This window comes from Gossypium hirsutum, chromosome D02 (genome assembly GCF_007990345.1).
Source record: "Gossypium hirsutum isolate 1008001.06 chromosome D02, Gossypium_hirsutum_v2.1, whole genome shotgun sequence".
Taxonomy (NCBI): Eukaryota; Viridiplantae; Streptophyta; class Magnoliopsida; order Malvales; family Malvaceae; genus Gossypium; species Gossypium hirsutum.
The window spans coordinates 61,447,192-61,463,035 of NC_053438.1; the positions used below are offsets into that span (position 1 = coordinate 61,447,192).

The 15,844-nt window shown below is 33.2% G+C and overlaps 1 protein-coding gene across 1 annotated transcript; it reads left to right on the plus strand.

Moving 5' to 3' along the window:
• Nucleotides 1-10,632: 10,632 nt before the first annotated feature.
• LOC107909636 (spermidine synthase 1) lies at nucleotides 10,633-14,870 on the plus strand. Its single transcript, XM_016837246.2, has 9 exons — nucleotides 10,633-11,087; nucleotides 12,225-12,301; nucleotides 12,392-12,514; nucleotides 13,133-13,237; nucleotides 13,466-13,538; nucleotides 13,623-13,694; nucleotides 13,794-13,989; nucleotides 14,237-14,366; nucleotides 14,501-14,870. The coding sequence occupies exons 1-9, from the start codon at nucleotides 10,883-10,885 to the stop codon at nucleotides 14,561-14,563; spliced, it is 1,044 nt and encodes a 347-aa protein (XP_016692735.1). The 5' UTR covers nucleotides 10,633-10,882; the 3' UTR covers nucleotides 14,564-14,870.
• Nucleotides 14,871-15,844: the final 974 nt, after the last annotated feature.

A 15,844-nucleotide genomic window follows, 5' to 3' on the forward strand; every position in this document is an offset into this window, starting at 1 on the left:
ACTATCATGCTAACCAATTTGCAACTTTCATAGAATGGTGCAATTTTTCAGGTGTTTGTAGACCACGTAAAAGAATCTGGAAACGAACGAGGATAAGGAAGAAAATATGTAACACCTCTAACTCGAATCTATCGCTGAAACTGGGTTACGAAGTATTACCAGAATTTACAGATTAAATAACAGACATTTCATACCATCTAGCACTCATATCAGAAACTAATCCAAATCCATCATATTGTCCCTTATGTGAGCCCTCGAGGCCCAAAATACATGTTAAAAATAAGTCGGGACTAAACCCAGTACTCAGAAAATTTTTCAAAAAACATTAAAAACATTCAAATGTGCAGGGGACACACGCTCGTGTGGCTAGGTCGTTTGTCTCACATGGTCAAGAGACACGCCCGTGCCTCAGCCTGTGTCCAAACTTGTGAGCTTATTGACTTGGGTCACACGGCCAAGCCACAAGCCGGTGTGCTAGGCCATGTAAGCATACTGACTTGCATTAATAAGATGCAATGGTCACACGGCCAAGCTACACGCCCATGTGCTAGGCCGTGTGAGCATTCTATTTTGCACTAATTAAAAGATACAGGGGACACACGACCGTGTCACCTGGCCGTGTGTCACACACGACTGAGACACACGTCCGTGTCTTTGCTCGTGTGGACGAAATAGACCTTTTTTCTGGCCACATTTTTCACCCAATTTGTCTTCAACCTACATCAACACTTTTGCACATCATCAAACCATATAAACTACTTAAAACAAGCCAAACTCAAGTTTTATACATAATATATCATCACACATATATATCTAAGAATCCATACTTACCAAATTAACCAAATACATATATAAGCATATTTATACCTAATATACCAATCCAATCCAACCATCTATATGCTTATAAATTATCCATCATTCAACCATACCTAGCACACATTAAACATGATAATGCCACATATATATATACATCAAATTTAAGCCATTCAAATGGCTAATCACAACAAAACAATTGTATGCCACCATTGGCCAAATGAACCTATACATGCCATTATAACCAAAATGAATTTACAATATATACCGAAATGGGCTGACGGATAGTGTGATGTAGCTCCGACTAGCTTCCAACCCTTATGAGCTTCTGAATTGCTATAAAACAGGGGAAATAAAAAAGAGTAAGCATTTAAGCTTACTAAGTTCATATAACATGGAACTTAACTTACCATTTAATTACATTTAAGGTAAGCATACAAGATATATATCAAAAGCAATTTGGCCAATAGCCTAAACACATATACTCATCAACCATGTTAGTCATATATTTCATATGAATAACAAGAAACATGTATGAGCTCAACAATAATCAAATTTCCATGTACATATACTTTCCACATCATGTGTCCATATAACATGTACAAATCATATCCATGTATTTCAAGTATATATACCTGTAGTAATTGATCTCGAATTCATATTATCCTATATCAGAACTTTGCCTGTTGAACCATTTAAAATATCGTTGGATACACGGGTAGTACACACAAAGTGTACAAAACTATAATACGTCAATTCATGTACAGGTATGCTCATATGAGCATATAAACGGGAAGCTCTTTCGAGCCATATAACAAGAAGCTTATGTGAGTTTTATAACAGGAAGCTCTTGCGAACCAAATATCAGGAAGCTCATACGAGCCATAAACGGGAAGCTCAAGAGAGCTATTAATCGAGAAGCTCATGAGAGCTAAATAATGGGAAACTCGTGAGAGATAAGTATCGAAAACCTCGCGAGAGACAAATATCGGGACGCTTATAAGAGCTGTGGTGTGTCTGCAACACGTGTAAGATCACAACCAATTTAGGAACCCTAATGACATGTCATTTGTATCCTTTGAATTTCTATGGTTCAAACGGGACTCGGTACTTGTCGAGTATATAATCAATACTTATACATGACAATCATACATTTCACATACATATCATTCAATTTAAACATATAAATATACAAATTAGTTACACGAACTTACCTCGACAGGTATACGAAGATTTGTAAGCTACTAATCCGATACTTTTTATTTTCCTCGATTCAATTTCGTACTAGGTCTATCCAAATCTATAAGAATGAATTTAGCTCAATTTAAAACAATTCACATTAAATTCAGTCCAATACACATCTTTGGAAAAAATACTATTTTGCCCCTATACTATTAATTAATTATAATTTTATCTCTAAGCTCGAAAAATAAAATTCATACAATTTAATCGTTATTCCAAACCTAATCGATTTTCATATATAACAATAGCAGTCCATGTATTTCATAAAATTTAGGATTTTTCCATGAATTTTCCATCTTTTCAATTTAGTCCCTAAATCATAATTTCATCAAAATTCTCGTTACAAAAGTTGTTTATTTATCAACAATCTTTCATTTTCTAACATAAAACTTCATAATTCAACTATGATCATCCATGGAAAAACCCTAACACTTTAATAGTTTTGCAAATTAATCCCTGAGATAGCTAGATTAAGCTATTACGATCTCGGAAATATAAATTTCATTAAAAACGTGGCAAGAATACATACCTAATTAAGCCAAATAAGTTTGCTAGAACTCAACTTTCATGGCTAGGGTTTCCATGTTTTTGTTTTACGAAAGATGAAGAAAATGATATTAATTTAATTATTTATTTCATTTATCATCATTATTTTATTATCTTTCCAAAATTACCTTAATATTTCTTCAATTTCCACTGATGATAATCATCCTTATCTACTAACTCCTCTAAATGGTCTATTTGCCATATAAGGACCTCAAATTTTAAATTCCATAGCTATTTGATACCTCTAGCTACTAGAATTCAACTTTTGCACTTTGTGCAATTTGGTCCTTTTCATCAAATTAGACATGTAATCAATAAAATTTCTTAACGAAATTTTCATACGATATTTTCTATCATACTGTAGACCATAAAATAATATTAAAATAAATTTATTTCGACTTCAAATTTGTGGTCCCGAAACTATTGTTTCGATTTTACTGAAAACGGGATGTTACAAAATATGAATCTCAAGAGGCATTGGTTGGATGTTGAACAAACGACGAATTCAAGTGTCGAAGACACCAATGAAGCATTATTTCAGTGGTGTGACTGACCACCCGAAGTTGACTTTTTAACTCATCGTCTGTGGCGAATGAACAAGTATTTGTAAATAATTAGATGTTTCGGGCATGATCTCCATTTATTTTCTGCATATGAGATTAGGATTTTTATTTGTGTTAGTTTAATTTTAGATTTGGTAGGTTTGATTTTTTAGGATTGAGAGGAAAATCGATGATTTTATAGTGTTTTTGGGATGAGCTTAGTGCATTCACAATATCCAATAGGGGATATCGGGATTCCTCTGATAGTTTCGAAAGGCGGAACCCAAAATATTTTATGTATTGCGATATCTACCTCCTGGTATCGCGATACCTCTAGAATTTCAAAAGTATTTTTTTTGTTTTTACACAATGGTATGACGATACCCAGCCCCCGAAATCGCGATACCTCAGACAAAATGAAACAACCAAACACAAGAAAGAAAGGCGTTGTATCTATAAACTTAACTTTTTTTTCTAATTATCTTCATAATAATCATGCATTAATTACTTAACTTTTTTTCTAATTATCTTCCTAATAATCATGCATTAATTGCTTAACTTTTTTTCTAATTATCTTCCCAATAATCATTCAATCATAGACAAATCCCCAGCAATAGTGTGACAACTTAACCGTGCCCCAGTGTGCGTGCATTGGGGATATGAATAAATACAAATGAAAATAATAATCTAGCAATGTACTGCAAGTGCAACATGTCAGTTATTATCTTTATAGAGTTACAATTAAACACTCGAGTATTCCAAGAATCAAACCTTTGAGAGTTCGAGGACAAAGTGATTCCTAAGAAACAAGTATGCAAATAAGAAGTCTAGCTAACTACTCACAAAGTAGTATATTACGACAATTCATGATTGAGGGTAAATTACACTAATCGACTACTTAACACTAAGAAGGACCAAATTGTAAAATAATCAAACTTAAGCAATTAACAATCCAATACACAAAAGCGATTGGTTAACTTCCTTGTTGCTGATTAGTTGTTAGATTAGGGATCTAAAAGGCTTAAACTTTTAATTAGCTCAATTTTACCTTTCGGTCATCATTTTACCAAATTAGATGATTTAGTTTGATTTATCTCTTAACCTCACCAAACTAACCTGGGGCAACCAAATTGGTGCTCAATAGGATCTCCTCTCAGTCTCACCTATCTAAATATTCACCTAGAGGCGTCAATTCTAAGTTTTGAAGTTTATTCGATTTAGTCCAGATTTTATGATTTAATCCCTATACCAAAAATTAACCAAACAATGTTTCCATCAACCAACCACCATAGGTTTAGTTACCTAACACCATTTTCTTACAAACAACAACCCAACACTTGTTGAAATCATACATTCAAATAAGCATAAGAATCAGGTTAAAGAAAGCTTATAGATTTGTTGGTGGTTCCTTGAAGAAGATGTTGGCAACAACAATTGAGGTGAAAAATACAAACAAAGTTTAGAGTATTACACTTTAAAAAGAAAATAGAGTTGAGATATATTAAAAATTTTGGATGATTAAGAAAATACAAGATGAAGTTTTAGTACCAAAATGCAAATAACACCAAGCTAGAGTAAAAACTAACTAACTAACAACTAAAACTAGGAAACAAAACTAAGAACTAAACCCTAATAATGGTGAAGAAGACTAACTACTAAGCTTCAAAGATGAAAGAAAAGTAAAGACAAAGTTGGCTCCTTTTGTTCTCAGGCAAAAGTGGCTTTTAACTTTTGATTACAACCCAAAAAAGTTTACAAGAATGCCCCTAGAAATTGTGTTTTGATTAGAGATGATGCTGAAAAAAGGCTACCTCTACAACTATTTTCTCCTTGTTAGGCTTCGGTGTCGCAACACACTAGACAGTTGCAACATCACTGAAGTCGGCCTTAATTTCTTCACTTCAACACCTTTAGAGCTATCACAACCTTAGAGCCACGATGTCACGACTTTGGCTCAATGTCACGACATCCTACCCTCAGTATCATGATTTTGCTTTGAAGTTTTGCATCCTCAAGGTGAAAAGACTTGGTGTTGCGACTTCCATGACATTAGTGTCTTGAAACCACACCGAATGATGTTTTTCTCGAGGTTGGACCATTCTTGTCTCCCTACACCAACTCAATCATACCGTTAGGTTTCTTATGACATCGTTTGGCCAATTAGGGTCTCAAAAGAAGCAAAGAAGCAAAACTATGCAAAAACATTTATTAATAATTAAAGGTAAAAATCAACAAAAACATATAAAAGCTACTTAAATTGCTTGAGATTAAGCTCCTAAAGTGTATTGGAGAGCCTAATTTGACGTGTCAAATTACGACAAATCAAGGTGTCAACCTTGTTTTATCTACAATTGAAAGAATTCATTACAAATACAATCATTATTCATTCTAATATCATAATCAAACATAATAATAAGCTTACAATGCATGTTTTGACTATGACTACCTAAAGGTTCCATAATCCAAAATTCGCATAACTTTTACCTCACTTAATCTTTTTCAATTCTGATTTCTCTAGTATTTTCATTGCTTCTTAAGCTATCATTTAACACCAAATTAAAGCAAAATCATCTATATTTTCTACCTTCCCTTCACCAAGGTCAAATAAGACAAGATGGTTTTCCATCTATTTTTTTCATTTTCTCACTTCTAACAACTAAATAATCATTTCCTAACCATTTTTCATCCAAAAACTAACTTATTTATCTAAGGTTTCTTAAGCTTCCATCAATGATGACTTTAACCATACATGATAATTTTAAAAACTAATAGTAGATGTACGTAAAACAAGCTTCAAAGATTCAAAAAAACCATACCTTATGCTTGAGAATTGAAGAAAAATGATGAAAAAATATTTTTTCTTCTTCCTTAGCTAGGTTTGAACATAAGAAAGGAAAGATGAAGAAAATGTCATCTTTTCTTTACATATAATATTTTATTACTTTAATAAAATAATATTATTTAAAATAAATTATTAATTAATTATTAAAAATATCATTTAAAATTTATCATGAAACCATTTATTTTTTAAGTAATGATAAAATTACCATCAAGTCCTTTCCATCAAAATAAAAAAGCAGTACTTTCTATTTAGTCCTTATACTTTCTTTTTTATTTAATTTAGTCCCTAAACTTTTTCCAAGTTGCTAGTCTAATCCAAATATCTCAACTAATAATTCTCTACAACTTTGTGTTTGTCAGTTTTCTCTAAAAATGATCTTGATTTCTTACACAACCAATTATTTATAAATCACTTATTCAATGACTCCTACCATAGATATACATTTGATACTACTAATTATAATATGATATTAATGTAGGGATGTTACATATCAACTTTCATTTGAAATCACATAGATATGGCTGATATGCACAAAACAAATGCAACACCATTATAGTAGTAAGAACAACAATATATGCCAGAGCTTGAAATCACATAGATATGGCTGATATGCACAAAACAAATGCAACACCATTATAGTAGTAAGAACAACAATATATGCCAGAGCTTGAAATGATATCTGAAAAAGCACTTTAGTTTGCCTTTATTCAAGTTGTTGTCGAAACAGATGTTGTAACAAGTTTTTACAACAGAGTTGCTTAACAAGTTAAATAAGGGAGTAAAAGAATAATGAGAGACCATAATTCTTAATGCAATTCGGATTAAACAATCATATCTCTACGGAGCCTTGCTTAGAGAATGGATCCACTAAATAATTTTCTTGGTACAACAGTTAATTTAAGCCCAACCTACCCAAAACTCAAACATATAATTGCAGCATCAATGCTACTCAATTGTTTGCACTTACTCTCCCCAAATAACCTCACTTACAAGTATAACCTCTCCAACAAAAAAACTACAAAATATTCCCAAGAAATACAAATAAACACTCCCCAATAAACCACAACCAAACATTGATTTTCGGCTACCTTTTTCCACACATTTTATCTCATGAAGGTAATCCTTTAATCACTTGATTTTCGAATTTAAAACATGCTAGATATATGCTAAGTTTTGAAATTATCAAAATCTCCAAAAGCTTATCAGATTTGGCCATTAAACTCAACTAGATAAAGTCATAAAATTTTTAACTCTTCTTTATTCTCCAAAGGTTTCTATTAGAAAATGGACTTTATAATATATAATCTAGCTCCCATTTTACAACAAAAATTTGCATTTGTTGCCTATATCGACATTTAAACACTCCATCTAAAATATTATAAATCAAAACTATCAATTCAATAAAATACTTTGATTGTTATAAAAGCTTGTTAAAACTCTTGTTGTAATAGAAAGTTCGATCGCTAAAGTTTCTAACAATCTCCCCTTTGGCATTTTAATATAACTTGTAGCAAATAAAGCACACAAAATCCTATACATAATAAAAAGTTAAAAACTTAAGAAAAGGAACTAGATTCATCATCAGCATACTCAAAATGATAGCTCAAACTTTTCATCAGTAATAATCATGCATAAGCAGAGAGTATGAATCAATCATAACATCTCCAAGATAATAATATTCAAATAAATAATATAACAATCATCTAGTAGGCAACAGAGTTATAACATTTTAGAAACAAAAGTCAACTTCAGAATGATAACCTAAAAAACTAAAGAAGCATAACCACAACACCAATTTCAAAATATTGTCATTTGCTGCCCATAACTTTTACTCTTCCTCTTTTTTGGCAAAAATACTAAAGAAAATTTGCCTACCATGTCGTCTTCTCTAAGTCGTAAATAAATTTAGCAAATATGACCTTCTTGACATTGTGCTGCCCCTTTAATAGTTGAGCAAGGGCTATTTCCACTTCATCGTTATAAAAAGGGTTAAATATAAAATTAATACCTGAACTTGTCCACATCTCCCAAATTGGTTATTATGGTTTTTTTTTGTCCCAGATTGATACTCAAACGTTTTTTCCGTCAACTAAATCGGTACGCAAGTCTAACACTGTTAAGTTTAAAACACGAGGTAGAATAAGATTGTGACACGTGCTATAAATGACGTCATGTGATGTCATAATTGAAAAAAGAAACTTTATTTCCTTTTGATTTTTCTCCCCTCCCTCCAATTTTTTTTTACGTTCCTTTTTTCCCCTTTTTTATTCCTCTTCTTCTTTTTCCTTGAACCCAAGTTTCTTCTTCTTGTTTGGTAGTGACAGTGAACAATTTTTTTCCACCAATATTTTCCTTCCTTAACCTTAAGACCCTTCTCTTCCATTTATTTTTTCTATTTGTTTCTCGAGAAAAAAAACCTAGATTTTCAATTTTTTTTTTGCAGATACACTTAAAGAGATTGGAAGAAAGTTTTTTGCTACCTTTGGTAACTAATCGTGAATATTTCTTTTTATTTTGTTGAAGTTTTTGAGAATTTGTAAGAAAAACGGTGAACAAATTTCAAGAGATTTGAAACTACTGTTATCTTTTGATTCAGTTTTTCTTGTTTGATAGATACATTTGGAAGATAGAAGAGCTATTTTGGGGAGAAATTTCAACTAGTCAACATTTTCCTCTTGTTCTTTCATTTCCTCTGATTTGTTTTCTCAAACATTAATGCTCAATCTTCACCTCCCTTAGAAGAAACATGAAAGAGAAATAAAGAAGCTTTTGATTAAAAAATTGAAAGTTTTTCAAATTTGAGAAGTCTGACAAAGGATGGAGATGAAGTTGGAGAAGACAAAAATCATTGATTGACACTCTGATGCCATTTTCAGGCCGAAAAGGAGGCCAACCACCAACAACGACGGAGGTAGCAACTTGGGTTTGAGGGAGGAAGAAGAAAGAAGGGAAAAAAAGAAGGTCAAAAAAATTTGGGGGGGGAGAAAAGTCAAAAGAACAAAAAAGTTTTTTCTTTTAAATTTTTTTAAATTATGAGATCACTATGACATCATTTATGACTGAACGGCGTTAGACTTAGTACTGATTTAGTAGATGGAAAATAAGTTCGGGTACCAATCTAGGACAAAAAAATTATAAATACCAATATGGGAGAAGTGGATAAATTCAGGTACTAATTTTATATTTAACCCTTATAAATTTGAGCTTAATTTGTCTAAAAGTCAGTTGAGGGATAAATATACCTTCACTTGTATTTTTTGTTGCAACATAATCTTTAACAAAAATCGGATCGACATTAGAATGTGTGTTCTACTTTGTTTGATTTACTATTTCAACATATTCGTTATGTCAAATAATGTACTTTTCTAGTGTCAGGATCAGATTTGACCATATCTTTAATAAGCAAGTTAATAGTCTTCAAATATTAACATTGATGAAATTCAAATCAACATTCAAATGAAAATACAAACATTGGCCTTTTGAGATGTTTCCGAATCTTGTTGGAAAAAGTTGTTGAATCAAATGTTGTAACAAGTTTTTAACAAAGTTGTTTTGCAAGTTAAATAAGGGAGTAAAAAAAATTGAGAGACCAAAATTCTTGATATTGTTTAGATTAAATAATTTTATCTCTGCAGAGCCTTATTAAAAGAATTGAATCCTTTAAATATTTTTTCGATACAACAGTTGCTTTAATCCCAACGTACGCAATACTCACTAGATAATTGTAACCTTAATGTTGCCCAATAGTGTACACTCACTCTCTCTTAAATACCTCACTTACAAGTATAACCTCTCCAAAACTACTTGAAGTAACAAAGTATAATAAACTCAACAATGTATTCCCTAGAAATACAAATAAGCACTCCCTAAAAAACCACATAAAAACAATTATTTTCCTACCCATAAATAGACTCTAGTTGTCGTTTTACAACAAAAGTGATAATACCACGTTTCTTCATTTCTCTCATCTTTACTCTTAACCTTCGTAATCATGCAACTTCTTACAATGCATGACAAAGGAAGATGAAGGCTTGAAATAAATACAATAAATCCCCCGTGACCAAATAAAATAGTAAAGATGATAAGATTGAAGTCTACAATCCCATATATTCCATGGTATCCAACCCACATGCAAAGCATTTTATATTTTGAGAAGGCAACAAAAACAGACAAATAAATAAAAAAGAAGGGAAAATCTAACAAATATCGGCATCATCCACCAACAGTAGCTTTATTACGCCTAGATATTCCCCAACTTTTCACACTGACATAAAGCAAAATAATATTTGTTATTAAATAAAAATTTCATTGATAATCCCAACGAAACATGATTTCATCCCAATCCCAACCCTAATTGAGAACCTTATCATTTATTATCAGTAATAATACTGGTAATGATTTTGTTTATTTGATTCAATTTTACTAAATTGGAAAATTCTTTATTGTTCAGAATCCAACTCGGCATTATTAAAAACTAATGAATATTTTTGTAATAATTTAATAATTGAAGTAAAAAAGAGGAAGAAAATCTCAACTTCACAAGTCACAATCCCAGTCCACACACAAAAGACGCGTCGTTTGCAAGCAGATTCTTCGTAATCCATATATGACGATATAAATTGAAATTTTGATTTTTCTTCCTCAAATATTCTTTTTTCTGCTTTTTAATTTATATTATATTAATATTATTTGGCGAAGGCCTAAACAGCCCAGCCCTTGCAGCAACAGGCGTCTGGATGCTACTATAAAGCAAGACCAAAGACCGATATAGTGTGGCCTCTTTTTCTCTTTCAGTGACCTGTATCCAGCCAACCCGAGATTTTCTATTTTCCGATTCTTTTTAGGTCTTTTTCCCAATTTTTTTGTATTTCTAAAACAGAAACAAATAGGTGTCTCAATGGCAGAAGAGAGCGGTGCCCCTGTAAGTTGTGCTGATTTGCCCGTTAAAAGGCCCAGAGAAGACGAAGAAAACGGGGTCTCTTCTGCTGCTGCTGTTGTTGCCATGGAAATGGAAGCTGATACCAATAACACTTCCAAGGAAGTTGATGGGATTTCCTCTGTTATTCCTGGATGGTTCTCTGAGATTAGCCCAATGTGGCCTGGTTCGTTTTTCAACTCTCCTGATTCCCCATTATTTCTCCTAATCTTTTCTTTACGTTTCCTTTTGGAGAAAAGAATGTAAAGTGTTTTTTTTTTCTCTGCTTCGATTCCAAAGAGGGCTTTTTTCTTAAATCTGGTTTTTTTTTCCTTTCTGATTTTCGCCAAAGAGGGCTTTTTTCTTAAATCTGGTTTTTTTTCCTTTCTGATTTTCGATGTATGTTTTAATCTATGTATATTTTTTGTGGTTATTGATTTGTTTTAGATTATGGTGAGCAAGTTTCTGTGCTTTTTATTTGGCTTTCAACTGATTTGAATGAAAATATTTTATTTTATTTTATTGTGCTTATTTTGATTGTGTAAGATATTGGTTCCATCTAAGGGCGATACTTATTTCGATTGAATTCATGGGTTGGGTTCTTTTCAACTTCGTTCCCCCTTTTATTCGTCATTTCTGATGTGCGTTCTTATCTGATATTTTCTGTTTTTGGCTCTTCTTTAGGGGAAAAAAAGGGTTCTCAAATGGTCCCATCTCCCATATTGAGGATGTTATTATTTTGCACATCTCATGTAACTTGGTTGTCATTTCTGCTTGTGTAGTGGGTCTGTTTGTGATTCTTTATAGTGAAAAAGAAAAAGGAAAAAAAAACTTCATTTTTATATGTCTAACTACTAGTTAACTACATTTTCATTGAATGTTAAGCGTTTACGCTTCTTTGTGTACATTTGCTTGTTTATATGATTGACATCTCGAAGTGCATACTGCTTGCATGTTGTCACTTGTGTGTATTTTTCTTATTTGGGAGTGTGTACTATTAGTTTAATAGCGACGTCTGATCTATATTCATTCATAATTCAATATGTTAATCCATTGCTGCCCGTCTTGATTCTTGGATTTATGGGTTCTTTCTTAGTAGTTACTGTGAAAGTTGTGGAGTACGAGGCTGGTGTTACTTTTGCAAGTTAGGGTCTTTTTAGTGTGCACGGGGGGTTCCATGCAGTAGGCTTTGTAAGTTACTTGAAATTAAGAAAGATGCAAGGGAGGAAGTAGCATAATAATTCACTGAAATGATACTTTCTTTTTATTTAGTATCTGAGAAGAAAAATATCTTTAGTGGCTCTGTTTTATATGAAATATGCAGGAGAGGCGCATTCCTTAAAGGTTGAAAAGGTCTTGTTTCAAGGGAAGTCTGATTACCAGAATGTTATGGTCTTTCAGGTATTTCATGGTCCCATTTTATCTTGCTTCTTTTTCTCCCTGTTTAGTTTCTTTTAAATTTTTAATTTTTGAAGCACGGCACTCTTGCAGTCATCCACATATGGGAAGGTTCTTGTTTTGGATGGTGTGATTCAGCTCACAGAGAGAGATGAATGTGCATATCAAGAGATGATCACTCATCTTCCACTTTGCTCCATTCCAAATCCTAAGAAGGTATTTCAGCTACTATATTACTGATTATATCAAGAGCTGTTTTCTACACGATTTGCATTTCTCAGTAAACATTTGAAGTGAATTCCGTGCCATGTTTTAGATTCATTAAGGCTTGGATGGATATTAAGGTAGTCCTCATTTTTTACATTTAGCTGCAAGAGAATTACTGAAGTAAATGCTTAATTTTCGTTAAGTATATTGAAGGAGCCATATAATATTTCTGAGATCCACTGGAAATGATTTTGTTTATTGTTTTGACTCCATATTTGTATTATTTTTAATTTTATTAGTTTTTGGTGAATGTGGTCTTTTCCTATCTGCTGTTAAACCCACAGAAGTTTTACATGTTCTTTTCTCTTTTTCCTGAAGGAATCTCCCTCATTTAGAAATGAAAACCAATAAAATTTAAAGAATACAAACTGCTGATATTTAACAGCAACGAACTATTTGTGTTCAATAGTTTTGGGTGGAAGTTGAACATGCTTTAGTTATAATCTGTTTCCATTTAATGTGGCTTCTCTTGGGAGCTTGCTTTTAATGGTATTGTACCAAAGATCAAATGACTTGACGGGCACCTGTTGTCTTCTTCGATTCCCACTTACCTGTTTCTTTCACCAGGTTTTGGTCATTGGTGGTGGTGATGGTGGAGTTCTCCGGGAAGTTTCTCGTCATTCTTCGGTTGAGCAGATTGACATCTGTGAAATTGACAAGATGGTCGTTGATGTTAGTAATCTCTTTCTTGCTTTCAACACATTCTTTATGATTCACAATTAGTTGCAATTGATTGATGGAAAGTGGGTAAAGTTACTTTTAGATTAAATGTATTAAAGCATAGGAAATGGTTCTGCAAAATTGTAAGTTTACAATTTCAGCAGGCCAACTGGCTAGGAACGTCCAACCATCCCTTGGTGGAACCTTGTTGTAATAACGATTTGCACTTTTTTGTGCCAGGTTTCTAAACAATATTTTCCTGATGTAGCTGTTGGTTATGATGATCCCCGTGTGAAACTTCATATTGGTGATGGTATGGTGAACTTGTTTTTTTTTTTGGTTGTGTTTTTATACTCTATTGCATGATATCAATCATTAATGTCCTTTTGTGTTTCAGGAGTTGCATTTTTGAAGGCTGTTCCAGAAGGTACTTATGATGCAATTATAGTGGATTCTTCTGATCCTATAGGTAATGCTTTTTTGGTGGAAATTTGGTATTGTTTTTCTTTGTTATTAATGGTTTGTAATCTTTAATATTTGAGAATTGGGTCATTGTTTGACATCTCAGGTCCTGCTCAAGAACTCTTTGAGAAGCCCTTTTTTGAGTCTGTGGCAAAGGCTCTTCGTCCAGGAGGAGTCGTCTGCACTCAGGCAGAAAGTATCTGGCTACATATGCACATCATTGAGGATATTGTAGCAAACTGCCGTCAAATCTTCAAAGGCTCTGTTAACTATGCGTGGACTACAGTTCCTACATACCCAAGGCATATACTAATAACCTTTCCTTCACCTTGTGACAAACTGCTGCTTTCTTATATAATTGTTTCACCCCCACCCCCTATATTTTCTCTGTGTTGATTTATGTTGTTAATACCTTCTAAAGCAATGGAGGTTTTCCTTATGCTACTGCATCATCATGTGGTGCATTCCATTGTGTTTGCATGACTTTGGTTTACTATTATACATGTTGCCAAAAGCTGCGTATCATTGACTTTATTTATTAACTTACAGTGGTGTGATTGGTTTCATGCTTTGCTCAACTGAGGGGCCTCTTGTTGACTTCAAGCATCCGGTGAATCCTATAGACAAAGATGAGTGCTGCTGCAAATCAAAACGACCCCTTAAGTTTTACAACTCTGAGGTGAAACTTTGCTCCACTCTAAATCCTTTATGGTCGTGTGAAAATAATAATGCTGAGTCACATATTTAACCCTTTTCCAGAAGTCTTAAAATCTTATTTTGAAATCTTGTATATTTGCTTGTTTATTATTGCAGATTCATTCGGCTGCTTTCTGTTTACCATCCTTTGCAAAGAAGGTGATCGAATCGAAACCTTAAGGGTGGAAATTTTGAAGTTTTAGAACAAATTCTAGTTATTGGTGAGCATTAGTTATCATCCTTTGCTTTGATGGCCCAATGTAGCAACGAACCTTGGATTTGGAAATTTAGATAATGCACTTTCTTTTTTGTCTCGCTTAGGAAGAGAATTTGAGGTAATGGTTGTGGAAGGATATATGTCCACAAGGGATAATATGGTCATTTAGCTGAGACATAAATGGCTGTTTCTTGCAATCGTTTTATCAGATTCACATGTTTGTGTTATTATATCATTTTTGCAATATATTGTCATGGATGTTTAGGATCATTCAGCTGTTGTTTGACTTTCACTTTGTGTTTGTGTTTTTGGAAGTACGTATATTAGGATCAAGTTAGCTTTGAAGGTTGTGTATTTTCATGTCTTACGAAAATAAGAGCCCCCTTCCGGCCGAAAAACGTACTTAGGATCTCCAGTATATATGCCAATAACTCTTATGCTGATCCATCCATCAGAACATAATAGCGTCAGCTGATCTCATTTGCATTTTAGTAGTACTTACAGGAAGTTTGGACCCTCTTATCGCACCCCGAACTTTATGTTTTTTGCTGTTTATTGCTAGTGCTTTACATGGTCCAAAAATAACTTGACAACTCCGAACACCTCTTCTTACACACACACACACACCTGTAATATATCGTCAGCGAGAGAGACCATGTTGTTAGGCAAAGGTCTAAGTCTTCCCTATCAAGCACTATTAGCTTAACTTGGTAGTTGGTACAATGTGAAATCACTTTAATTCCCTCGTGGGGGTCATCTCCCTCCTCTCTTCGCGTTCTCGAGAATTTTATTTCCCCACTTTTTCCCATTTAAAAGCTCCTTTACTCATTTAAGCATAAAAGAGCATCTCAAAGAACAAGATTATCTTCTTTTGCAAGAATCTAAGAGCATCCGGGCCCATCTCCAGATCTTATCCTTCAAACATAAACCAACACCACGTTCATAATTTCTAATGCTGTTTTCCGTAAAACAATAGTTTATTACAAAATACAAACCCTAATATTTGATGAAATGAAGGGACCATTTAACCTTGCTTGACGCATCATCATCATTGTCATGTCTTTGAATCTGAGTAATAAGTATACTTCGGTTTTTGTGTGTGTGTGTGTGTTATAATCATTCGTGACGGTGGCTTAGTACGAATAAAAACAGCAACGAAGCTGAAATGCTATCCAACAGAACAAGTTATAAAAACAGATCATTGAAAAATAGTAACTTACAAAGGCACAAAAATCTCCTCAATC